Source organism: Neofelis nebulosa, chromosome 1, assembly GCF_028018385.1.
Source record: "Neofelis nebulosa isolate mNeoNeb1 chromosome 1, mNeoNeb1.pri, whole genome shotgun sequence".
Taxonomy (NCBI): Eukaryota; Metazoa; Chordata; class Mammalia; order Carnivora; family Felidae; genus Neofelis; species Neofelis nebulosa.
The window spans coordinates 161543349-161569830 of NC_080782.1; the positions used below are offsets into that span (position 1 = coordinate 161543349).

The window sequence follows — 26482 nt, forward strand, 5'->3', positions numbered from 1 at the left end:
GCAATTTACCTGTTCCCTGATGATGGGCACTTAGGTTTTCAATCTTTCCATTACTACAAGCATGCTATACTGAACATTCTAGCACATTTGCTGGATACACCCCCTTCCCTTGCTTGTGTTCTCACCAGGAGAGACTCCCCCTCACGACTCATGACCTCCGCCCTGGCCCTGTGCCCCACCCTGCCCACCCTACTCTACAGATGAGAGTCTCCACCTGGGCAAGGGGATGGGAGATCACAGCATGGCAGTCTCTTGCAGGCCTGTGTTTTCTAGAGGAGGCTTCTGTGGGTCCATGCTGCATGGGGGATAGGTACTGAAGGCCACCACTGCCACATCTTCCATTGTCATCTTTCATCATAATCAAGTTGCTACGGTGACCTCCAGCTGCCTGTACCCTTCATGGCTCTATGGGTTCTGAGCATGGCCATGGAAGGCTGGAGCTATTTACTGACCCCTTTGAGGGTCTGGGCCCCACTATTCAATGTACTGGCCGGAACCCTGAGGAACAGAAAAGGAGAATTGAGGCAACAATAAACCCACATATGAAGAGGGGCAGGGGTGTCATCCTCAGGCACTTCCAAATGCTCTCAGTGTGCAAGTTTGTGAGGACACAGCTTTGCACAGTTTCAAAGTTTATGTAAATTATATCGGACCAGATGTCCTCTGTATCTTCTATTTCTCCCTCCATAGTGTAAGATTCATTTTTACCTCTGCAGTATTGCAGTATATGGACACATAATTTAATTATTCGTTGGATTACTAAATGCTCAGATTACTTAAAATTTTTTGCTATCAAAAATAAGTATTTTGAGTATTCTTTCACATTTGAAGTTTTCTAGGACATGTCTCTAGAAATGGACATTTCTGTTTGTGGAACTGTTCCCCAAAGTGACCAAACCAGCTCACGCTCCCACTGAGCACCCGTGAGCACTTGCTCTCATGCCGACATGGGGCAGGTCCGGCGAGACACCTGGCTGGCTCATGGGAGGACAGGTCTGCACCTGCACGTCCTGATTCGCTAGCGAGGCCGGCATTTCTCCATGTTCACGTAGCGTGCACGCCTCCTCTTCCGTAAGTTCTCCATTGGGAAGAAGCTCTATTTTCCAGCGGGGTTTCCTTACGTTTTGATTCTTCTTAAAACTCTTGATACATTCTAAGTACGACTTCTTGCACATTTTATATACATAGCACATGTCTTCTAGTTTGCAACTTCTAAAGATACCTTTTAAGTAAAAGTTAAAGTTCCACATGTTCGGGTTTATCAACACTTTTTCCTTTGGATTCTGCATCTCACTTCCAGAAATCCTCTCTGCCCTAAGGTCACCCATATTTCTCTCTAGCAGGCTCTGAAGTTCTGCCCAACACACTGAGCTGTTCAATCTGCGTGGGGCTGGTTTCTGTGTGCGGCTCAAGGGAGGACTCAAGGACTAACTCCCACCCACCCCCAGCCACACGCGCCCTGCTCGTGTCCGCCTGTCCATCATCTCCTGCCCCATCTGGCCCAGACACACCGCACCACCCAAGCACAGGGACAGGACCACAGGGCCTGCCGTCTGATGTGGAAGCACCTCACTTCAAACTGACACTGGCTATTCTTGGCCTTTGTTCTTAAAATAAACTTCAGGAGCAGTTTGCCAAATTTCATGAAAAACCCTGCCAGATTTTTTACTGAGATAGTTGGGAGTTTATAGACTCAGGAGAAACCGCATCTTTATGTATTGAGTCTCTTCATCACGAACACAGGCTCTCTCTTCGATAACATTTGTACTTCTGTCCTCCAAGGTCACACATATCTCTTCAAAGATTTATTCCCACGTTATTTGTCATGGCCGTTACAAGTCAAAGCCTTTTTCTCCCAAAGTACATTTTCTAATGGTCCTTCAGGTGCCACACTTTAGCACATCTGTGATTATCAGTCTCTACAAAGCCCAAGTCTCTCAACATGAGCATTGCCTCCCCACTGGCAACCCTATAGACACTCCTACCTTCTTAGGCCCAAGTTCTCAGCTGGCCTTCTACAAAGTGCTTTTCCTGTACTCTCTCCCACCTACGCCCGCTGTCTCTGTTCTCTCTCCACAAGCAAAAACAGCTTCCTACCCCCCAACGGCTTCTCCCCCTCCCCCTAGTTCACCTCTCTGCACCGCACACCTGCCAAGTTCTGTGGTTCAAGTTGTGCCAATTGTTGAGATAATCCTGAGATCGATTTTCTAGGCATGCAAGATGGTCTGGTGTTGCTCTGGCTGCACTTCAGGGATAAGAAACACACAAAGCTTCCATGCTGCTCCACCATCTTGGCACCTCCTGGCCTCTACAAAGTGGAAAAAGCCTTCCTTTTCCAGCAGTCCATGCACAAGATACATGAGGCACTTTGTGTACAAGGTTAATTAAACCTGTGGTGCTCGGGGTGCCTGGGTGGCACAGTCGGTTAAGCGTCCGACTTCAGCCAGGTCACGATCTCGCGGTCCGTGAGTTCGAGCCCCACGTCGGGCTCTGGGCTGATGGCTCGGAGCCTGGAGCCTGTTTCCGATTCTGTGTCTCCCTCTCTCTCTGCCCCTCCCCCGTTCATGCTCTGTCTCTCTCTGTCCCAAAAATAAATTTAAAACGTTGAAAAAAAAAATAAATAAAATAAATAAATAAACCTGTGGTGCTTGGTCCTCCCGTGTTCCAGATGGGCAGCCACGCTGCCAAGCCTACGTGTGTCTGACGACGCCTTCACCTGTGCCTGCTCTTGGCAGCTCTGCTGGGAGTGCACGCCAGAGACGCGGCTCTACAGGCCCCGCCTGCCCCCGGTGTGGTGGAGGCGTACGGATCACCTGTGTTCTCTGACAGCTGTCAAGCCTTCCCCTTCGTCCCTGAAGCTCTGCTGTTGTACCGGGATGTGCCGAGGGTACATTTATTCTTGTCCTTTTTCCTGCTCGGTTTTGGGGTGGAACGTTCAGGCTAAGGGCTCACATTTTCCTCCAAGTCTGAAAGTCAGCAGCTATGTTCTGCACTCTATTCTTCCAGGACTTCTGCTGTATATATGCTGAGCCTCTTAACTATTCCCTTTGTTTCTTGGCATTCTTTCCCATGTTTTCTGTGTGTACTGTGTCCTATCCTTGTGCCTAATCCAATAGGCATGAATTCTTCACTTATGTTGAGTGCTTCAAGCATGCTTATTTCACTGTGGTTATTAGACTTTTCCATAAGCAAGGAGAATTCACATCCTGACAGTTGGGGTTGTTACAGAACTCTCCCAGCCACTGACATCCTCGCTCCTCACACACGCTGGACTCCAGCGTGCAGGTCCTTACAGAAGCAGTTGTTTTCATCATCCTACACCACTGCCGGTGCCCCCTCACCTCCTTCTGTCACTAGGGCTTTGTGAGGGGTGGTCTTAAGCACCAGGCCACAGGGACACTGGGACCCCACAGACGAGACCACTAGTTAGTACAGTTCCAAGCGAGGAGGCTGCTTCCGTGGCCCGTTGGCCCACAGTCAGTCAGTGGGTGGGCTGCGTGTGGCCACCACCAATGCCGGGAGCCTGCAGCCCCAGGACCAGCCCCAAGTACAGCAAGGTCAGCTTTATCAGAGAAGCCAGCCACACCACTCTGCTTTCCTTTTTCCTATTTTTCTCTCATTGTGGTATGTTTGGTGCAGGGCAAATACCAGTGCGAAGTTGCTACGACGTTTTTACCGTTTTTTACTGACTTTCACAAAACAAGAGCAAGACAGTGAAAATCACTACAACAAGTTCACAGGATATAAACCAGCAGTACTGTCGAAGCTGGAAGCTGCCAGTGTGAGTCAGCCCAGGACGTTCGTCCCTAAGCCGCTGACCCAGGCTGGCTTCGCTAGGTCCAGTAACGATCAGAGGCTGGTGTTGCCAGTACAGACATGAAACTAGGCCCAAAGAGGTGAAAATACTCCCAACCACCAAAGTACCCATCACGTAGTTTATAGAAAAAAGGTACCAAAAGTCTGTAACTTTCCAACCACGGTCAGAGTTAAAGCAGTGAACAGAGTGCACCTGTCACTCTACTTCAGGCTGCACATAACACACACCGTTCGCGGCACCACAGGCAACACACGCCATGTCATCTCCCGTGAGGACAACTGGTGATTTCAGGTTGGTGCGGTGTTCGTCCCTTAAACCACCAATTCCACAGTGCACTTTCCAACGTGGATTTTCTTCTTTATTTAAATGTGGTCCTCCAACTATCCTAAATTAATGAGCATGTAAAAGCTGTTTTCTTAATCGAGTGGAAATGTGGAACAACTGAACTGATGAGGGTGTCAGTTTCTGAGTGAACACAGCACGAGGGCCCGTGACTGTTAGGAAAGCCCAGGGAGGGAGAGAGAGTTGCAATTTTTTCTAAGAGGCCTTTGGAGTGAATTCAAGCCAGTTGAATACCTAATACTTCAACACATACTTAGAACATGTTACCACCTACCTTCTTTTTCACCCCGGGCACTGCCCACGAGGAATCTGGACACTAAGGGTGTGCTTGATAAGGACAGGCACGTAGAAATAAAGACGCTCTGAGTGGGTCTGATCTGTAAAAGGTGTCCCCATAACAGGCCAAATGCGATCATTAATAGTGTCATGTAACACGGTCCTTGTAAGGCTATCTTCCAGACCTTGAAGAGAACACATTCGTTTACACAGGTTTTAGTGACAATGGTCATCTCTTGACCGGCTCCATGCAGAGCGCATACACATATACTGCCTGGTCACGGGCCTAAATTGTTCAGGAAGTAGCTCTGTGGTAAACACATCAGCACAACACCCAAAGTCGTAATGTGAACACAGTAAAAACAGTAACACTTCCATAAGCTTACTGAGTGCTATAAGTATTGTTACTGGGACTAAACACGCATGCCTCTCCGTGTAATACATGTCTGTGCACATATAATCTAATCCTCAGAACACATCTCAAAGGTAGACAGCACGACCTCTACCTTTTCTAGATGAAAACACAAAGCCCACTAACTTGTCCACGGTCACATGGAAGTCAGTGTCAGGACACAGACCCAGGCAGCACGGCTCAATAATCAAATATTGATGACGCACCTCAGTGAGCTCTTAGTGCTGGGTTAGACATAATGGAAAATGTGGAAGAAATCAGGGTTGATTTTAACGCTCCAAGGTTTTTAACTGAGTTGAACAGATGGGATACTAAAAACTACCTGACGTTTATACAAACATGAATGGTACATAGTGACAAAAGAAATTAACCGAAACTCATCCTATCCTACTGGAAAGCACTTACTCATTTTCTTCTCACCCTACACCCTCTTGGACAAAACCAACTTGCGCAGCCAGGCCCTCTGGCAAGAGCGCAAGGGGGCCCAGAAGGGGGCAAGGGGTGCAGGGCTTGGCACAGAAGCTCAGAGGCAAACATTGTGGGCCCCACTGGCTGGCAAGCCTCATCTGTGTCTTCGGGTGCTCTGAAGGATGTGATCTTTTTCCTCCCCTGCTCTGCTTCCTGATAAAAAGGAACACCTCTTTCAAAATCACAACACTGTCTTCAGGAATCAGGGCAGCCGGGAGGCTCTTCCTAAGGCTGGGCACCGACTTCCTACTGTGGCCAAATGGGCACACACACACCCCGGCCGCCCACAGCCATAACCAGCTGCCAGCCTGCTTGTCCATAACAGAAGCTTCCAACTTCAGGAACGAGTTACAAGATCCTCCCGACACCACCAAGTTCCGAGTCAAATGGTGGGACGCTGACAGAGGCAAACGAACTGAAGACTCAGCCTTCCACACAGAGCCACTCTGTCCTCTGCCATGTGTCTCTGGCCAACCCAGGCTCTGTGCTCGCCTTCCAGAGAGAGATTAGCCCCCAAGGCTGCTTCTCCAAGGTTCAGATTCCCTGATCCCTGCTTCTGGCACCTGGGAGTGGCGATGGCTGTTGTGGTTTAATGGCCTTCCAATGGCTCCCCCTCTTCCTGTGTCATAGCCAGGAGCAGCGGGAGGGCCAGAGTGCACCTGCAGACCTAGGCACAGCTCCTGGGGAGGCCAGCATGCTGAATTTTAAGGTTCCCAGGTTTTAGGGTAGCCACTCCTATAAGCAGCATTAGGGGTTTTTCTGCCCACAAGGGACCCTGGAGCTCAGGACTGACCCCATTATTGGTTGAGCACCTTGGGGAAGTAACCGTCTCTCTACTCTGCCTTCTACATCTGTAGACTTTCAAAGGCCAGACTAAAGATTTCTGAGGTTGCTACCAAACCTTGGTCAGGAGGGCTGGGATCTATTAGCCCAAGAAGCACAGTGTGCAGCAAACGAGGGTGGGAAATGCAGGCAGTGCCCACAGATCTTTGCTCCACATGGGGCATCTGGACCACCCGGGGCTCCCAGAAACACAGGCTCTCCGGCCACACATATCAGATCCTGCTGCTCAGCAGGGTCCCAGGCAACTCCCCGTGTCGGAATTCACAGCGGCCTGGTCCCCATGCATCTGCACCACAGCCACATCCCCTCCCAAACTCCATTTTCCTCAGCTCTTGTCCCAGGACTTCTGTCCACAACCCTACACATCCCTCTGAAATCCCAGACCCGCAGTCCCACAAGGGAGGGCCACAGGGCTGTGTATACCACCTCATAGTCAGTAGCCACCAGCATCTGGAGCAAGGGTTTACTGAGGGAACAAATAAGGAGAAAAGGGGAAGAGGGGGTGCCTGGGCGGCTCAGTCAGTTGAGTTTCTCTGACTCTTGATCTCAGCTCATGGTTCACGGGATTGAGCCCCGAGTTAGGCTCCCTGCTGACAGTGTGGAGCCTGCTTGGGATTCTCTCTCTCCCTTCCCTCCCCCTCTCACTCGAGTTCTCTCTCAAAAAAGCAAATGTTAAAAAGAAAAAAGGAGAAAAAGAGGAGAAAACACAACTCCCAGGCAGAGAGACAGAAACAGGGAGCTAGCACATGAAAGCTGAGCCGGCAGCATAAGGGGAGCTAGAGCACAGCGAGGCAGGGGTGCACACACCCAACAGGATGCGCCATCAGAAGAAATGACTGTGGCTATTCTCAGCGCCAACAATTAAGTAGTTCCTAGACCATGGTGTTCTGAACCGTTTCCACTCAGACTTTTGGGGATTTCCCAGAGGATCCAAGAGGGCCTTCCAGCAATTATTATTTCAAAACCCATTGAATGACTTTCCGTCACGAGGGGCACACGGAAGTCCACGATGGCACCAGTCACTTCAGGCTGCTCTGACGCCCTGCTCGCTATTTATGCTGGAGAAACACAAATTTGTCACTTGCTAGCGTAGTTTATTAGGCATGGTTAAATCTGCAGTCTGAGCCCAGGGGCCTAAAAAGGGCGAGGCTGCCGTCCTACTGCAAGCCTGTCACAGGGAGCTGACGAGTGAGGGATTCATGTCAGAGGGGCCCCAGCTCACCCCAAAGTCACCAAACAGGTGCTGGGTCCCCAGGAAGGTTCCTTCCACTTCTCAGACCACAGCACACTTTCTCCCTGACACGCACACACCCCCTCCTTGCCAAGCCCTCCTAAGGCTGCATTGCCAGTCACAAATGTAAGCCCCCGTCAGCATAAAACCCCAAAGCCCTACAAGTCAGCACCACAACAGCAACAGCGTGCAGTTTCATACAGGTTAAAACTCTGTTCACATGACTCTGGATGAAGTTCTCATTGAACGGTGAATGCTAGAGTGGTGAAAAATATAAATTACTGCAGTTTAGGCCAGAACAAACCCGGCCATGTAGACGAGGACTCCAACGTCCAAGGCGTGAGATACTTTGCTGAGACCGCAAGGCCGGTCAATGCAGAACCTGAACTCTGCCCCTCTCTGTCCCAAGCCACAGGCAACCACCACTGTCGGCTGCCAGCCTCGCTCAACTAAACACACGTGGAAGCCCAGAGGAGCCTGCACGGAGCAAGGAGCGGGGACGGCTGCGGACGATGACCTTCCAGTCCACAGGTCCCCGGCTCCTCGCAGGGCTGCAGGTCCTGGCCATGCTGCCGGCATGGCACAGCCCCAAGCACAGCTCGCGGAGGAGAGCAGGGTCCTTTAAACCCTGGGTCTGGAACTTAACACATGGAGGTCAGGCCAGAAGCACGTAAAAAGACACAAAAGTGCCTGAGAAAACACTAAAGGGACTCAGAACGCTTGGTGGGGAGGCGCATCTGGAGAAGTATTTAAAGGAAGTGATGGTAACTGGGAGGTGGACAAACAGAGCTTCCAACAGAAAAAAAGAGAAGAAAAGAGAGGTCAAAGAGTAACAAGGTGAACTAAGGCCAGCACCTCAATGTACTTCTCTTTGCTATCTCAGATCTTGTCACGTCTTTTATGGCTGCATGATACCTTTCAAGAGCTGTGACAGTGTAACCATCAGACACCCAGGCTGCCCCTCCGCTTTCATAAAAATGCTACAAGAAGCTGAAGACTATTCGAGGGTTAATGAAAAACCTTGTACTTCATTCTTTCCTAGGGACGGAGACCCAGGGCAGCTCCACCAAGAGAAGGGTCGTCAGTTGTTGTGCGAGGCCGCTCTGCTGTCCGACCAGCCCTCACACTGACTCCAGAGCCACCTGCCGGCGTGGCCTGGGGTCCACCAGCACTGCTGTCCCCGCCCTCCCGCCGGCTTTGTGACCAACTATCCCCTTTTGTGAGGTGTCCGTCCAAAAACACAGCTTTTAATTAACTCACTTCCAACTTACTCCAGCTATTTTCATTTCTGCAATACTCCAGTATTCCAAGTAATAGTTCTAGAAGCAAACAAATTTAGAAGGCAACTGTTGCTTCCCTTAGTTTCACACTTCCTCATACACATGGTCCTAACTGCTACAAGTCTTTTACGTATTTTCATTTTACACAAACATTCAATCCCTGAGATAGTTCAGCCTCTAACGGTTTTGGACTTTTTGGAGGGACCCCCACATGTTAAATTTCAAACATATCATTTCTCAGACCTTTTCTGGAATTAGCTACATGAAAGCTAATTTTACTCATTCATTGAATTTGCATTTTCTAGTATTTTTTATCTTTTAGAATTTATATTCCAAAAATAAAAAGAATATTCTGTTCTAAAATACTTAACTTGATAGTCCAATCATGAACAACACAAAGTAAATAAATTAAAACCATATGATGTTTAAATTGGGGGCGATAACACAGCTTGGTGAGGCCCTTACCTTTCTCAGCCTTTCTGGAGAGAACTCTAGGCCAACAAGAAACAGAGTAAAGAACACGCCAACCTCTCCTAAGGTCTCCACCTGCACAACAGACTGGGAACAAAATTTTAAAACCACACAATTTAATGTATCTAACAAATAAAGCATACTTCAAGGAACAATCTTGTACTAACATATTCAGTGGAACTACCCTAAAAAAAAAAAAAAAAAAAAAAAAGCACAGTATTTTTTTTAAAACTAGTTCTCTGAATGTCCTCTATCCCTGACATAGCTTGAACTTCCTGATTATACGGTTTTTTTTTTTCCTTTTTCTTGATTAGCTGAAGGACTGTTTCTATCTCTTTTTCTGAGAACTAGCTCACGAATTCACCTGTTTCCAGGCTGCGCTCTTCATTACCTCCTTCCTTCACTTTCTCTGGAGGATGGGAAGGCACTGAACCTGAGCTGGACATTTTAATCAAGATGCCCCACTTTCCTTTGGCCTGCCAGCACGGGCCTGTGCATGACTATGTGTACAAACTTCTTTCCTGAGAACCGAATTGGCCACATCCCACAGGTTCTGGTATATAGCGTTCTTGTGCACCGTGTTGGTTCTGGTCCTTTATTTGCTGTTTGTTTTTTATGCTTTTATGTTATGGCAGAGAATGCTGTTTACACAGTTATACTTGGTACTCCCTAGATCATCTACATTCATGGTTTCCACTGAGCCACGAACTCAGCGTCTGAAAGAAGAGAGCAAGCAGATCTCCACATGTCCAGGCACCAAGCTGCTGTGCAGGGATGCACACGCACCCTGTCAGCCACCGACAGGACAGGCCCTGCCCTCCATTTGCTGGCACCTGCCTCCTCACTTACTCATTTTGTTCTCTTTGAACCTTGCTTATTGTACATCTTTTTCCTAACATCATCTGCAAACCTGTATCTTTCCACACGCAAGTTTATTCCACTTATATTCATTGTGATAACAGAAGATTTCTCTTACTCCTTCGTCTCCTGGTTTTTATACTTCCTCACTGCTTTTATTTTTCTTCCCTTTTTAAAATGAGGCTGAGGGGCGCCTGGGTGGCGCAGTCGGTTAAGCGTCCGACTTCAGCCAGGTCACGATCTCGCAGTCCGTGAGTTCGAGACCTGCGTCAGGCTCTGGGCTGATGGCTCGGAGCCTGGAGCCTGTTTCCGATTCTGTGTCTCCCTCTCTCTCTGCCCCTCCCCCGTTCATGCTCTGTCTCTCTCTGTCCCAAAAAAAAAAATAAATAAAAAACGTTGAAAAAAAAAATTAAAAAAAATAAATAAATAAAAATAAAAAAAATAAAATGAGGCTGAAACTCATGACTTGAAAGTCACATACCTAAATCTGCACTTCTCAACTTAACACAGAAGCCTATTAACTTCCTATTAGGAAAAGGTAAATATTTTGGTACAGTCACACTTCCTCCATTAACCACCTCCCGTTTTGGCTAATATGCTCTTGGGTCTTCATCCTGGTTTACTGTAATTATGTTATTTACCAAGATACAGCAAATTTGTTAGGAACTATAATATTGGTAGCCTCCAGTTGTATTTATTACCTTACTCAGCCTCTATTATTATTCAGCCTGAATTCTTGGCTTACAAGCAACCTTTGCTCTGAAGAAAAAAGGAAAATACGTTTGTATTTGCTATTGTTCATAAATACTCTGGAAAGGGAGGGATGGGACAGGACAAGACAGAGATTCTCCACCTACAACTTAAAATTTTTTGTACTTACACCATTTTGTTCTCAACTATATGGAGATTATGAATTCAGAAATTTGAATTAAAACAGTGTTTCCCAGAGACCACCCCACCAGGTTGAGCCCAGCCCACGAGAGCACCCCCCCCGCCCATGTCAGTCAGTGGTCACCTGCTCACTAAGGTCCTGGGCTTTCAGCCGGTAGCCCCTGCCAGTTGAACGTGCTGTTGAGTTCAGTTAGAGATGATGATGTTTCCTGCCCGGTACAAGGTGTGCCCATCAGCAGGAGGGTGAGGCTGCGAGCAGATGCCCACACCTCCCCCCATCCGTCTGCTCCTGTCGTACCCAACTAGGAAGTGCCAGGACTCCCGTGTGTGTTTCCCAGTACCTGCACCACTGCTTCTGTGTTGGATATATGACACATCACCTATTCTTGCCAATCTCTTCATTTCGTCTGAATTGTGCGCATTTACAGGACACATCTTGGAGCCCACAAAAGCTTTGGAACTGTTCCTCACTGCCAACAAGTGCCATCGATATAGGATGAAAGTCACTTCACTCTGTTCAGCCAACAGCCAGCACTCACTATGTCCTGGGGTTTTCACATTATCCTATATTTAGGCTTGAAAATCCCCACTACTTTACCAGCTTTGCAATGTTTTAAAATTTTTTAAATTATACATTTAACCCAGCATTTTTTGTTGCTTTCAGTGTCTGAATAACATAATCCATCATTATTACTGGAAACAGAATTTTTAAAACTAACAGTTTAAAGACATGAACAGAGTGGGGGGTTGTCGCACCCTGGGTGGCTCAGTCAGTTAAGCGGCCAGCTTCCCCTCAGGTCATGATCTCGCAGTTCACAAGTTTAATCCCCATGTCAGGATCTGTGCTGACAGCTCGGAGCCTGGAGTCTGCTTCAGATTCTGTGTCTCCCTCTCTCTCTGCCCCTCCCCTGCTCATGCTCTCTGTCTCTCTCAAAAAAATAAACGTTTAAAAAACTTTTATTTAATTAAAAAAATAAAGACATAAACGGGATTTCTTCTCTAGTTAAGTCATCCATTCACTAACAAAATTACTTTCTTATGATTTAGGAATTTCTTATGAAACTCTAAAGAGCATCTTCTTTAATATGATTTATAAGGAAATGCTATCTTTATTAATTCAAGTTCAAAACTTTTAGGTCTTCATGAGCATTTCTTTAGTATTTTATTAAACAGATACTAAAACAGTTGCTCTTACCTTAATACTGTTCAGGCCTGAAGGCCCCAGAAGTACGCCACAAACAATATAACCAAACATTGTGGGCAACCCTATCGTCGTGCACAGCCAGCCACAAGGTAAAGACAGCATTCCTATGGTAACAATGTCCTAATGGAGAATAAACCAGAAATAAACACAAAAATTTAAGGTAACAGTTGGCAAGAAAAGGGTTGATTACTGGAGAAAGCAGACGTTCTGCAGACTAGGCCCCTCCCAGTTTCCACTTTGGTGGTAAAAAAGGAAGGCTATCCCTGGGCTGATCTTCCTGCTTTGAGTTTATTGGTACAGTAATCAGCCACTGGGAGCGTCCTTCCTCTCAGCCTGCGCTGCCCCCCTCTTTAAGACCAGCACAAGCTGGGGCGCCTGGGTGGCTCAGTCGGTTAAGCGGCCGACTTCGGCTCAGGTCATGATCTCACGGTCAGTGAGTTCAAGCCCCGCGTCGGGCTCTGTGCTGACAGCTCAGAGCCTGGAGCCTGTTTCAGATTCTGTGTCTCCCTCTCTCTGACCCTCCCCCGTTCATGCTCTGTCTCTGTCTCAAAAATAAATAAACGTTAAAAAAAAAATTAAAAAAAAAAAAAAAAAAAAAAAAAAGACCAGCACAAGCTGTGGCTTCGGGAATGCTGCTGGAGCCCCGACGGTGTGTCCAGACCCCACTAGCCTTCCGAGCAGACCACACTGGCCACTCCTACAGCTGTTACCCACTCTGGTCCAAACCCAAACAGTGATCTCCAACCAGAACACAGTCGATTGCAAATCTTTACATAACTCCACATCCTCTTATTAGACTTGCTGCCTCAGAGGGAGCAGATGGGTGGCTAACTTGGTCTGGAATGTCAGTCACCTCTGGAGGAGCCGGATCTCATCCTGTACCCGTGTCTACACAGATGATACCTTAGCCAAAGCTTCTCCGCCTCATCAGATGTTCCGTGTTAGTGACAAAGCTTGAGCCCACTGTAGGGACTCCTGACTTCAAAAAGGCTTCCAAATTCTCAAAAGCAACGTTAATTTTCATTCTAAGTATTAAAATGCCTCATTCTTTTCGGAAAAAATTAAAAATTAAGAGAAAGTGTTTCAAGTCATGGAAAATATAGGAAATTCTAGTAGAATCTCTCTGTTAGGAGGAAGGTCATGCAACCTAATACGAGGCTCAGAAAATAAAGCTTACTTTACATTAGTACCTGGAAGTGGGAAGGTGGGAGAGGGGACTTCAAGAGGGGAGCAAGCAGACAGACTACCTTTAGGAAGTGGCGATCTGCACGTGGAATTGTCGCGTCTCTGGGCTTGGTCAAGATATAGCGGTTGTTCTGGGAGTCGATCAGCATGCTAAGACCCAAATCATCCTCCGCTTCCCGCTTTGTGAGATTTTGTTTGGAATTGGCGTCTTCTTCCTCCACTCTGAGAACTGCCTCAAAATTGACCCCTTTCACCTGTGAAAATAACCAACATCATGTAATTAAACCCATGAAATGTTTTCAAGTTCAATTTTTAGAGCGTAAATTCTGTACAGAAGAGCGATAGAAGTATTTCTAGCACTCTGTCAGGTATGACGAAAGGTCCACAGATGTTCATTAGCACAAATCAGGAAAGCTGCTTCAGTTACAAGGGCCATCTGAGAATGAAGGCGTGTAGGATTTCTATTACGTCCAGACACCCACTTTAACGATTTAGGGTACAATCTGTAACAAGAAACATACGTTTGGTCTTCACCCCCCTTCCTGGCCCGCAGCCCCACAACCAGCATGGCCTCCCCAAGCATAAGGAGCAACGGGTACACCCGACAAGCCCTTCGCGGCCTCCCCTGAGTTTGTGCCAGCAAGGTGACGTTCAGAAAGCCACTAGATGACCGCAGGATGAGGCTGGCCACCAGGGACAGCAGCCACGTGACCTCGGGGCGGGGAGGGGCCGGAGGTGAAGCGAATCGCGAGCCCGCACAAGGCAGCTCAGGGACATGCTTGGAGCATGGGGTTCGGGGAGCTTCCGGGTGCCCGACACACAGACGCGCCCTGCCGGGAGGGCAGCGGGCCCGGACAGGACGCAGTGCCCTGCACACATGCTTTCACCTTTTCTACCCGGCTGTTTCTGACTGCACCCTTTGCAGCGACCTGGTAACCTGGCAAACAGATGGTCTTCCTGGGTTCTGAGAGCCTCAGGAGGGGTCGTGGGACCCTCCGAGGTGAAAACCCAGAGCCCATTATCAGTGCCTGGAGCGGAGGGTGCAGTGCTGGGCCAAGCCCTTGCCCGTGGGACCCGCGGGGACCCTGAGCCAACAGTGGTGGAGCTGCCCTGGAAAAGCTGCGGCAGCGACAGCCTGACGCCCTGACGCACGAGCACTCGGTGAGCAGTGAAGAAAGAGCACCACCTTCAAAAGACAGCCCCGCGTCCTCCCCTGGCACCACGGACACACTCAGGACAGTCCCACTCAGTGCTCATCCGCCCCGAACTGCACTCGCCTTTGCTCTAATTGCCGCATCCTTTTCTGAGTCCTCAGGACTCACAGTCCGTTTTCGGCACTCATCTCGTCCTTCCCAGAGAATCTAAACACGTCACAGCAAGTGGGGAGTCCGAATGCCTGCCTCAGACACGATTCCTCTCAGGAGCATATGGCTCCCCCGGGCAGAACAGCACCGACACCTGACTGTCCCAGGGCACGCTTTCTGGAGCCCAGAGTCTCAATCCACCTGAACACGGAAGCGGGGCACAGATATGAGCCCCTGGGGGGCACTGACAAAAACATAAGGCAAAACGACAGGTGTATAGTGTACTTCTGTGTAACCGAACCAAATCGTTCTCTGGGATACGAAAGCGTTTGGTTTTACCTCCATCGTCAGTCCACACAGAAAATAGCCGATAAATTCCACCATACTTTCTCTCGGCAAGCAGCCCGAGCAAAGAGGAGATTGTTCTGGAATGCTACTTACTGATTTATTGTCATCAAAAGCATGTTCTTCCATCTCTTCCTCTAGGCGATCGGCTGCCTTTCTCACATCTTCAAGAATTTCATCAAGCATGGATAAACTTTTGTTTTGATGTTGCATATTTTTGAGGGCTTCAACTTGGTGTTTTTCTGCTGCCAGAAGTTCCACATATTCTGTCTCTTCCTGTTTATTGGTGAGAAATGAAGTGTGGGTTTTATTAAGAAATAGGCCACACCAGGACTTCATTTAGGTGCCTGGCCTGGCCAGACCATGCGAGCCAATATGCTCTCGCTGTCAAATACATTTATAAACGTGTAATGCTAGCTCCAGTCAAGGAGAGAAGGTCAGGTGTCCTGTATCACCCAAACATGATGGAGCTTAGCAAAATGTTTAGGGAAACCTATTTGTACGCATGCGTCATCAAACATAATCTACTACTGTTGATAAATTCTGAAGGTCAACTATTCATACACAATCCTCACCGAACAGATTTTATTCCAGACATCATGCCTACTGTGTATGGAGGTCCAGCTGTACTCTAAAAACACCCGTGATACTTGATTCTTGAGCTAAAAATTTCTAAGTAGGATACACACAAATTCCAAGTTACAGAGGAAAAACTGTTCCAGAAGAATCTGACAGCATTACTTGGAAAACTGATGGATGGTGTCAATAATACCACTGCGTTTTATACCATCATATTTAAACTCAAGCTATCAATCAAATCAACATCCTTACTATTAAAGTATATGTTCATACTTTAAAGGGGTGGGGCATAGCTAGAACAGAGAAGCAGCAAGGCAGTCCCAAGGAGAAGTGTAGCTGTTTGACAGACCTCTCTCTAGGCAACACCACCCAACCCCTCTCTCATAGCTGAAGAACCTCCCAGAACCTGGCCTGAGATGTGAGGCAAAAACTGCACGTAGAAAGCATACATATTTGGATCAACATCACTCAATGCATGTTAGTTCTCTATTTTATCGTAAAACTACCTCAAATCAATACCACTATTCTTTAAAACGAAGGAGTTTAGGGACGCCTGGGTGGCTCAGTCGGTTAAGCATCTGACTTTGGCTCAGGTCATGATCTCATGGTTCGTGAGTTAGAGCCCCGTGTCGGGCTCTGTGCTGACAGCTCGGAGCCTGGAGCCTGCTTCAGATTCTGTCTCCCTCTCTCTCTGCCCTCCCCTGCTTGTGTTCTGTCTCTGTCTCTAAAAATAAACATTAAAAAATATATATATAAATAATATCACACATCTGGTATAGTAATAGTTTTATCTCATTTTAAAAGTGTATTTCATCACGATCCTTATTTCAAAAGTATATATTAAAACTAATTTTAGTATTTTTGTTTTCAGTAGATGGGCATTAAAGACAGCCAACCTTCACACCAAAAGGCATTCTTGTCAGAAATTCAAAATGTTGACTGCAGTTACAAGTATATTTACCACATACTTCATACACATTAGCTTACTGGGATAACTTGAGTAACTAGTATAATTACCTTGTGATCTCAACACAGAAAAGCACTGGCACTCCCAGAAGTGGTGAAATGCAACTGTGCTAAGATACAGTGCACAAGGAGGGGAAATCCACGTGTGCACTACTGAGAATAGATGCCCCTGCCAGACTACACCTGCTGAAGCATCAGCACCAGCTGCCCTCTCCCTTGACCTCTACTTGACCTGCTCCTTGGCTCAGGGTGGGAGGGGACTGACCTTAATCGCAGCCTCTCTCAGGGCCTCCAGGCGCTGCCTGCTGCTCTCCTTCATGTTCACAACATCTCTGTAATCTCCTTGCAGGGCTCTTTGCAGTCCATAGATGGCCTGGAACACTGAATTTTCACTTTCATTCAGCTCTTTTTGGAAAATTTCAAACGTATGCACCTGAAACAGCTTCTCTTCATCTGACAGGCTAACGTCTTTTTCTACTGCTCTGATTGCACTTTTCAGTTTGTTAAGAACCACAGTCTTTTGGCGAAGAAGCCCGGAGAGCTTCCTGCAACCATCGAGGACCCACTGCTTCCTCTGAGTGATGGCCGCCCCTTTCCCTCGGTGCAATTTGATGGCATGTTTTGCCACCTCTTCATGTTCCGCAGCATCTGCCATCAAGCGAAGCAGTGGAAGCAACACCCAGAAGTAATTTCTTCCCAGCACCTTCATGATCCAGTTTTAGAGGGCAGGGCAAGGCCGTCCGAAGGTTCCTGCTCAGCTGAGCTTGCATTTTAGACACACATCTTCAGCTGAAAAAGAGATTTATTGCTACATATAGTTGAACAATGATTCGCTACTATTGAGATCAGAGTTAAAGTATTAAATAATTACATCCAAAAAACTATCACTTTTTTGAAGATGTTATTTTTCCTAGATAAACATTAATACCTGAACTATTCATTACACCTGGATTAAAACCGAATACTAAATGTTAAAGTATAAGGCCTGGTAAAGACTTGAGACTAAAGGTTACATTGAAATTAAAGGCAATTTTTTTAAAGAAAACTCAGCTTCGTGTATCTATTAAATCTACCATGTGCCAAAGACAGAAGCCAATTCTACTTAAGGAGATCCATGTATTGGGGCACCTGGGTGGCTAGTCGGTTAAGCAACCAACTCTTGCATTCAGCTCAGGTCATGATCCCAGAGTCAAGAGATCGAGCCCTGCAACGGGCTCCATGCTGAGTGTGGAGCCTGCTTAAGACTCTCTCTCTCTCTCTCTCTCTCTCTCTCTCTCTCTCTCTCTGCTCCTCTCCCCTGTTCATGCTCTCTCTCTTAACAAAAAAAAAAAAAAAAAAAAAGAGGATCCAAGTATTTAAGGCCAGAAAACACCATCAACTCCCCTATCACAGATCAGTGAATCGCCTGGAGGAAACACACTCCACGTCATTTCTGAAATAAAACTGTCTGAGCTGCTACTAGCTACTGTACTATTTTCTTTCCCAAATCGTTTGGAATTCTGCCAAATTTCCAAAGTCACAGTTTAATGCTAACAAGATGTCAAACACAGAAAAAGAAAATCACAAAACACAACCATGTCTGGATCACTAGGGTTTTACTAAATGTTCAAACACTTTCTACCTCCCAAATTCAGCCTCCTTCTCTTCCTCTCTTCAGGAAGAGCCCAAGCACCTGTATGACTACCCCAGCAAGTGAACCACACACAGGACCCTGGCCGTGATGAGGTGAAGGCTTTGGTGCAGGCAGGAGGGGGTGCTGCGGCTGCGGTGCCCAGATCACACTCGAAGGACAGGGCTGCATCTTCCAGTGGACAGAGTCATCAAGGAGCAGGTACAAGCTGCTACAGGTGTTAGCAAGGTCACAACGAAGCAATGACTCCAAAGGTAGGAAATACAGAGCAAAGAAGGAAGAGGTAATAAAACACAAGACAGGCAAGAGAGACACACCCTAAAAACACCACTGAACCTGGCAACTAGATCTCTGGGCACCAGTAGTTACGTCAAAAAAGAAAAAACAGGGGCGCCTGGGTGGCGCAGTCGGTTAAGCGTCCGACTTCAGCCAGGTCACGATCTCGCGGTCTGTGAGTTCGAGCCCCGCGTCAGGCTCTGGGCTGATGGCTCGGAGCCTGGAGCCTGTTTCCAATTCTGTGTGTCTCCCTCTCTCTCTGCCCCTTCCCCGTTCATGCTCTGTCTCTCTCTGTCCCAAAAATAAATAAAAAAAAAAACGTTGAAAAAAAAAAAATTTAAAAAAAAAAAAAGAAAAAACACGGGATGGCTCAGTCAGTTAAGCATCTGACACTTGATTTCAGCTCAGGTCATTGTCTCACGGTCCATGGGTTTGAGCCCCTGAGCTGGGCTCTGCGCTGACAGTGCTGAACCTGCATGGGATTCTCTCCACACCCCCCCCCACATGCTCTCCTGTGTGCTCTCTTTCTCCAAAATAAACATTTAAGAAAACAAAAACAAAAACAAAAACCAAACCTACCATTTACACAAGACTTACAGTTTAAAGAAAACAAAATATCAGGGGTGCCTGGATGGCTCAGTCAGTTAAGCGTCCAACTTGGGCTCAGGTCATGATCTCAGTTTGTGGGTTCAAGTCCCATGTCGGGCTCTTTGCTGACAGCTCAGAGCCTGGGGCCTGCTTCGGATTCTGTGTCTCCCTCTCCTTCTGCCCCTTCCCTGCTTGTGCTCTCTCTCTTTCTCTCAGACATAAACATTAAAAAAATTAAAGAAAACAAAATATTAATATAAACTAATCATTAAAGTGTTTACTAAAACAAGTATCTATACCTCAGTTTTACTAGTAATCCCAATTCTAACAAGTTTATTCTGGTTTCCCAGGCAAAGCAGATCAGATGCAGAAAAAATGAGAGTGTGGCTTACCTAGGCAGAAAATTCCAAACCAAAAACGACAGCCAATAGAAAGTGGAGATAAAACAGAGCTTCTGAAAAACCAGCACAAGAACCTGGCAAAGACTAGCAGCCCAGGGAGTCTGGTGAGGACTGAACTACACCTTTCCGTAGACACCAAAAATACCACTATTGGAGGACAGCAGGGAAACCTGCCCATCAAAAGTCACCAAGAAAAAACTACATTCTACCTCAATATTCTGGTTATAAAGTCAGGAAACTGTTCAATTTCAATACATTTTTCGATACATCAGTTTGTAACATCACAGAGAATTTATTTACCTACAAATGTTTCACTTTTTCCCCTAACTTGTTAGGATAAGTGACAATGTGCTGTCTAAATTACCCAACTTTATATTACAATTTTTTTTAATGTTTATTTAGAGCGTTGAGAGTGCACGCACGCATGCGCATGAGGTGGGGGGGGAAGGGCAGAGAGAGAGGGAGGGAGACAATCCCAAGCAGGGTCCTCCTGGTCAGTGCAGAGGCGGGGACTTGATACCACAAATCTCAAGGTCATGACCTGAGCCGAAATCAAGAGTCTGATGGATGCTCCGCCCAAGTGCCCCTTTGTTACAGCTTTAATACAACTTAAGTAAGCGTTACCACCTTAAAAATAAATAAATGATTACCTAATCTCAGTAGTGCCTAGCAAGATAGTTAATCTGTTATTTTAATAACTCATTTCACTGCTGAACTTCTATTGTTCCAGGGGAGAGAAAGAATTCAATGTTGATAAATACATGCTTTTTTAGTATTTTCAGAACCAAGACAGACATTTCTGATGCTTTGCTAATGTTTCCCATTTTCCCTAAAAGATCTCAAAAAATGATTCTTTTATGGATTTCAAACTTCAGACAAATAACCTGCCACACAGTCTGTGTGTGAACAACAAACACCCCTTCATTCATTTCTGGTTCCTTCCTCAAACAAATTCTTGAAATTAAATAGTTATAACTCTACCCTATGACACATAAAGGACTATTAATTTTTACGAGAAATTATTGAGAACTTTAATTGTGGTCATACTAATATTTCCACTCAAATAAGCTCAAGTCATGGACATGTGGACATGACACTGAAATTATTTACAGACTCTGAAAACATCAATCACTTTTTCATAAATTCATTTCATCTTACCTTTAAACTTGGCTACCAAATTCTGTGAACTACTAAATTATAGCATGTTTTTTCTTGAGTAAATAATAAACTTTTTTTTAGCTCTAGTGCTATTTTGTTATTATTGTTTTTAATTATAAAAATGACACCTTTGATTTATTATATTTTTACAACAAATTCCTAGAATTTCTATACCTTGAGTCACTGATACAACCTGGGTGGACCTCAAGGCTGCAAGGAGGGCTGATCCCACACACCCTACAATTCCACGTACAGCACTGTTCAGGGACTAACTGTAGAGATGGAGTGGCTGTCAGGGAAGAGGGAGGAGGGACCCTGTGGGATAGAAATGGTCTGTGTCTTGATGGCGCTGGCGGCCACAAGAATCAACACGTGGCAGAAATGGCAGATCGTAAAACATGCCATGTGAGTAAGGTGAGTGGGTCAAATAGATGCAATCTTCTGCTTAGACTCTATTTTTAATCAGGAGCTACCACTGGGGAAATCTGGGTGAAGGATCTATAGGATTTCTCTGTATTATTTCTTTTAACGGTATATGAATCTATAAGCATCTCAAAATACAGTTTTAAAAATTCAACACAGGGGCGCCTGGGTGGCTCAGTCGGTTAAGCGTCCGACTTCAGCTCAGGTCACGATCTCGCGGTCCGCGAGTTCGAGCCCCGCATCGGGCTCTGGGCTGATGGCTCACAGCCTGGAGCCTGCTTCCGATTCTGTGTCTCCCTCTCTCTCTGCCCCTCCCCCGTTCATGCTGTGTCTCTCTCTGTCTCAAAAATAAATAAACGTTAAAAAAAAATTAAAAAAAAAAAATTCAACACAAATGCTTACTGTTTTCCACTAACCTGACACTTCTTCTATTTTTTTTTTTTTTTTAATTTTTTTTTTTATTTTTGGGACAGAGAGAGACAGAGCATGAACGGGGGAGGGGCAGAGAGAGAGGGAGACACAGAATCGGAAACAGACTCCAGGCTCCGAGCCATCAGCCCAGAGCCTGACGCGGGGCTCGAACTCACGGACCGTGAGATGGTGACCTGGCTGAAGTCGGACGCTTAACCGACTGCGCCACCCAGGCGCCCAACACTTCTTCTATTTAAACTAGGAAATGCCCTCAACCAGAGCCGAAGGTCTTCAAGATGTCTCTGCTACATGAAAACCCAATGTCACTTTTCATTTAGAGCAACGACAAAATCAGTACTTGGAATACAACTAGTCCTCAAAGTTTCTACTTACACATATTTCAACATTACTTAAAATATGTCATGGGGCACCTGGGTGGCTCAGTCAGTTGAATGTCCGACTTTGGCTCAGGCCATGATCTCCGGGTTCGTGAGTGTGAGCCCCATATCAGGCTCTGTGCTGACAGCCCAGAGCCCGCTTCAGGTCTTCTGTCTCCTTCTCTCTCTGCCCCTCTGCCCCTGCAACAATGAACACTTACACAAAAAAATAAAATATATCTCCACAGCTTTGCCCAATTTTTTTTTCTTTCTCTTTTTTTTTTTTTTAGAGAGAACGTGAACAGGGACAGCAGAGGGAGAGAGAATCTTAAGCAGGTTTCATGCCCAGTGCCCAACACAAGGGCTCAATTCACGAACTGAGCCAAAATCAAGAGTCGGAAGCTTAATCAACTGAGCCACCCAGGCGCTCCAAAAAATTTCCAATGCTTTTAACTCATCATATTATATAGAAATCACATACTCTTACTCTATTAAAAGTGCTTAGTAATTCATAAGTGTCACATGTCATTTAGTGGATAAAAACTCACGAGCAAAGCACAATAACACAGTCTAAGACTGGCCTTTCTCAGAGCTAAGGCACCCAAGTAAAGCTCTCTCCCACAGGCCTCTATCTCTGAGTGCTATGAGCACTGCAGGGTATGCAAAGGGACTGTCTCCTTAGACATCTGCTATTAGGACCCACAGAACCCTAGAGCACTGGGGTCGCTGCAGGGAGCTCAGCAGAGGGGAGGAAAAGCAGAGGGAGGGGCGACTCCTCTACTTTGCCCAATTTTCTACAATGGCCACAACTTGAAAATCTCCTGGCTCTGCCTCCCAGCCTTCTCCTCACATGCAGCCACGGGGTCCCCCATGCCCTCTCTTCCTCTGGAACTTCCAGACCCAGTGTCTCCAATTTTCTCAATCAAACTGCTGAGGAAGAATCAAGTTTATTCAACCCACCAGAACAGCAGCCACTGTCTGTGGGGCAGAGGCCAGCCCAGCCAGGCTCCAACCCAACTCTTTGGAAGGACCCCCACCCCCATGCACTCAGTGAACCGGGGCCCTCCGTATGCGGTACCGACCTGGTACCCAATGCAGTGCCTGGCGCTGTGTGCGGAAGATTCCGAGCAAGCAGCAGGGGTGTGGCAGGAGCAACGTTAACCAGCCCAAACTGGTTATTTACCTTGTTCTGAAAAAGAAAAATTAAGGGTGAGTTCTAGGAAATGGCATCAAGTTAGAATTTCTTTGTGATACCAGCAACACTTCCAGATTCAGTACAACACAGGAAATGAACAGGAAACAAAAGAGGTGCTCGTGGAAAGGTCTTAGGAAGCAAACTCCCCAATGGAAATAACCTACTTCAATCTAATTTGTGAAAAATTTAACTTAAAACTCGTATTTTATTTTTTTAATAACGTCTTAATTTTTTAATTTACATCCAAGTTGTTAGCATACAGTGCAATAATGATTTCAGGAGTAGATTCCTTAATGCCCCTTACCCATTTAGCTCATACCCCCTCCCACAATCCCTCCAGCAACCCTCTGTTTGTTCTCTATATTTAAGAGTCTCTTATGTTTTGTCCCCATTTTCATATTTTTTTTCCTTCCCTTCCCTTATGTTCATCTTTTTTGTATCTTTTAAAAAAGTTTTTTTTAATGTTTATTCATTTTTTGAGAGAGACAGAGCGTGAGTGGGGGAGGGGCAGAGACAGAGAGAGACACAGAATCTGAAGCAGGCTCCAGGCTCTGAACTGACAGCACAGAGCCCGAACTCATGAACCGTGAGATCATGACCTGAGCTGAAGTTGGATGCTTAACCTAGTGAGCCACCCAGGCGCCCCATTTACTTTTTTATTTAAAAATATTGTTAATGTTTATTGTTGATAAAGAGAGAGACAGAGAGAGAGGGAAGGGCAGAGATATGGAGGGACAGAGAATCCCAAGCAGGCTCCACATTGTCAGCACAGAGCACGATGCGGGGCTCGAACCCATGAACAGTGAGATCGTGACCTGAGCCGAAGTCGGACGCCCAACCAACTGAGCCACCCAGGCACCCCTTCATCTTTTTTGTATCTTAAGGCCCTCGTATGAGTGAAGTCATATAATATTTGTCTTTTTCTGACTCATTTTGCTTAACATAATACTCTCTAGTTCTATCCACATCCTTGCAAATGGCAAGATTTCATTCTTTTTGATTGCCGAGTAATACTCCATTATATATGGATACCACATCTTCTATATCCATTCATCCATCGATGGACATTTGGGCTCTTTCCATACTCTATTGTTAATAGCGCTGCTATAGACATTGGAGTGCATATGCCCCTTCAAAACAGCACTCCTGTATCCCCTGGGTAAATTCCTAGTAGTGCAATTGCTGGGTCATAGGGTAGTTCTATTTTTATTTTTTTGAGGAACCTCCATCCTGTTTTCCAGAGTGCCTGCACCAGCTTGCATTGCCACCAACAATGCAAAAGAGATCCTCTTTCTCCGCATTCTTGCCAACATCTGTTGTTGCCTGAGTTGTTACTGTTAGCCATTCTGACAGGAGTGAGGTGGTATCTCATGGTGGTTTTGATTTGTATTTCCCTGATGATGAGTGATGTTGAGCATCTTTTCATGTGTCAGTTGGCCATCAGGATGCCTTCTTTGGAAAAGTGTTTATTCATGTCTTTTGCCCGTTTCTTCACTGGATTATTTATATTTTTCGGGGGGGTGTTGAGTTTGGTAAGTTCTTTATAAATTTTGGAACTAACCCTTTATCTGCTTTTTCATTTGCAAATATCTTCTCCCATTCTGTCGGTTGCCTTTTAGTTTTGCTGATTGTTTCCTTCGCTGTGCAGAAGCTTTTTATTTTGATGAGGTCTCAATAGTTCGTTTTTGCTTTTCTTTCTCTTGCTTGTAGAGAGATGTATTGAATAAGAAGTTGCTGCAGCCAAGATTAAAGAGGTTTTTGCCTGCTTTCTCCTCGAGGATTTTGATGGCTTCCTGTCTTACATTGAGGTCTTTCATCCATTTTGAGTTTATTTTTGTGTCTGGTGTAAGAAAGTGGTCCAGGTTCATTCTTCTGCATGTCGCTGTCCACTTTTCCCAGCACCACTTGGTGAAGAGACTGTCTTTAATCTATTGGATATTCTTTCCTGCTTTGTCAAAGATTAGTTGGCCATTGTTTGTGGGTCCATTTCTGGGTTCTCTATTCTGTTCCATTGATCTGAGTGTCTGTTCTTGTGCCAGTACCATACTGTCTTGATGATTAGAGCTTTGTAGTATAGCTTGAAGTCTGGGATTGTGATGCCTCCTGCTTTGGTTTTCTTTTTCATGATCGCTTTGGCCCTTCGGGGTCTTTTCTGGTTCCATACAAATTTTAGGATGGTTTGTTTTAGCTCTGTGAAGAATGCTGGAGTTATTTTGACAGGGACCACAAAAACCGTATTTTAAATGTGAACAAATTGAATGATAAAAGCATAATTCTTAAAAAATAAAATACTTATAATCTTATAAATACAACTTCCAGATTCATATCTAATTAGGAAAAGAATTAGAGAATAAGTTACAAAAGGGAGAGAGGAAGGAAAAAGAAAAATTTTTACAGATATTAAGAAGCTTTAAAGTACTTGATGTTAACTGAACTACAAAACCATTATTCCATTAAGTAATCCAACCACTGATGTACTACATTTTTAAAAGTTGGTATTAAAAGAAAAAAACTGGAACCTGTAAGACACTCTGATCCAAAGAATGATCAGAAAAACGTTTAAACAGGAAAAAGCAGAACTACCTTATAGCTAGGTAATTATGTAAACTAACAAATGTGATCAAAGCCTAACCGTGTTCCCAAAAAGTGTTCAACCATTACTTATGTTTACTCAGGTGCTACCAAGCAAGATCCAAAAAGGACCCAGAGGCAGAGCCTGAAAAGTTCCCAAAAAGTGTTCCCAAAAAGTGTTCAACCATTACTTATGTTTACTCAGGTGCTACCAAGCAAGATCCAAAAAGGACCCAGAGGCAGAGCCTGAAAAGGTCAGAGATCAGCTACCTGCGCTCGCTCTTTCTCTGGAACCAGGAAGGCAGGCCCAGGCTAAAAGGGGACCAGTGAAAGAGACCACTGGCTGGCACCCTCACACCACTGGGGATGGCACCTCCCAGCTTATGTTGCTGGGAAGGTGAGCTGGCCTCTGAAATCCAGCCCTCAGCGGGTCTCCCCTCCCTCTGCCAGGAGGTGGAGGCCTGGCGGGGAGGCACAGGGGTGGCAGGCCGCGTTGGATCTTCCGTGTGCCTCCCGTTAACTAGAGTAGCCACCACACCGGTGAGAACTGTAGAGCCTCTGCTTGGGGAACCTATGAACCGACATGCCAACCGTTTACTTTGGCAGCTTCCCCAGTTTTACCCATAAACTTTAAGTCGTGGCGGTGCAAGAGGCCGGACACCCCACCACTGTCCCGCTCACAGCCCTCCAGAACCACTGCCAGGACCCCTGTCTTTACAAGCAGTCTTCCTCCACGCTCCACGCAGGAGTAGAAATGGAGAGCGGGACTCGAACCGAGAGGCTCGGTCTGCGTGAAGCCTCGGAAAGGAAGGAAGGGAGACCCCGAAGGCAGCCCCCGCCACGAGAGAGGAGAAACGGGTGAGGAAGTCCGGGAGAGGGGATACCCTCGGGAAGGGAGGAGAAAGGGACCGGGGAGGGAGCACCCCGGGTGGGAGACCCCGGCGCCGGAGACCGAGGAGGGAGACCCGGGAAGGGGAGGC

At 46.2% G+C, this 26482-nt stretch overlaps 1 protein-coding gene across 8 annotated transcripts in view; it reads right to left on the bottom strand.

Annotated features, from left to right (window-relative positions):
* The window catches only part of TMCO3 (transmembrane and coiled-coil domains 3), a 49646-nt gene that overhangs the window by 22754 nt on the left and 410 nt on the right, over positions 1 to 26482 (bottom strand). For 5 of the 8 annotated variants that reach the window (XM_058741827.1, XM_058741851.1, XM_058741889.1 and 2 more), the window contains exons 2-8: positions 22819 to 22925; positions 16738 to 17261; positions 15024 to 15203; positions 13341 to 13532; positions 12085 to 12213; positions 9135 to 9227; positions 4434 to 4620 (exon numbers count right to left, since the gene is read on the bottom strand). In XM_058741827.1, the coding sequence (XP_058597810.1) occupies positions 4434 to 4620; positions 9135 to 9227; positions 12085 to 12213; positions 13341 to 13532; positions 15024 to 15203; positions 16738 to 17181 (1225 nt within the window). In that variant the 5' untranslated portion in view covers positions 17182 to 17261; positions 22819 to 22925. Of the gene's footprint in view, positions 1 to 4433; positions 4621 to 9134; positions 9228 to 12084; positions 12214 to 13340; positions 13533 to 15023; positions 15204 to 16737; positions 17281 to 18975; positions 19176 to 22818; positions 22926 to 26482 lie in introns of all 8 variants that reach the window. The other 3 variants (XM_058741834.1, XM_058741843.1, XM_058741862.1) reach the window with 3 other exon arrangements.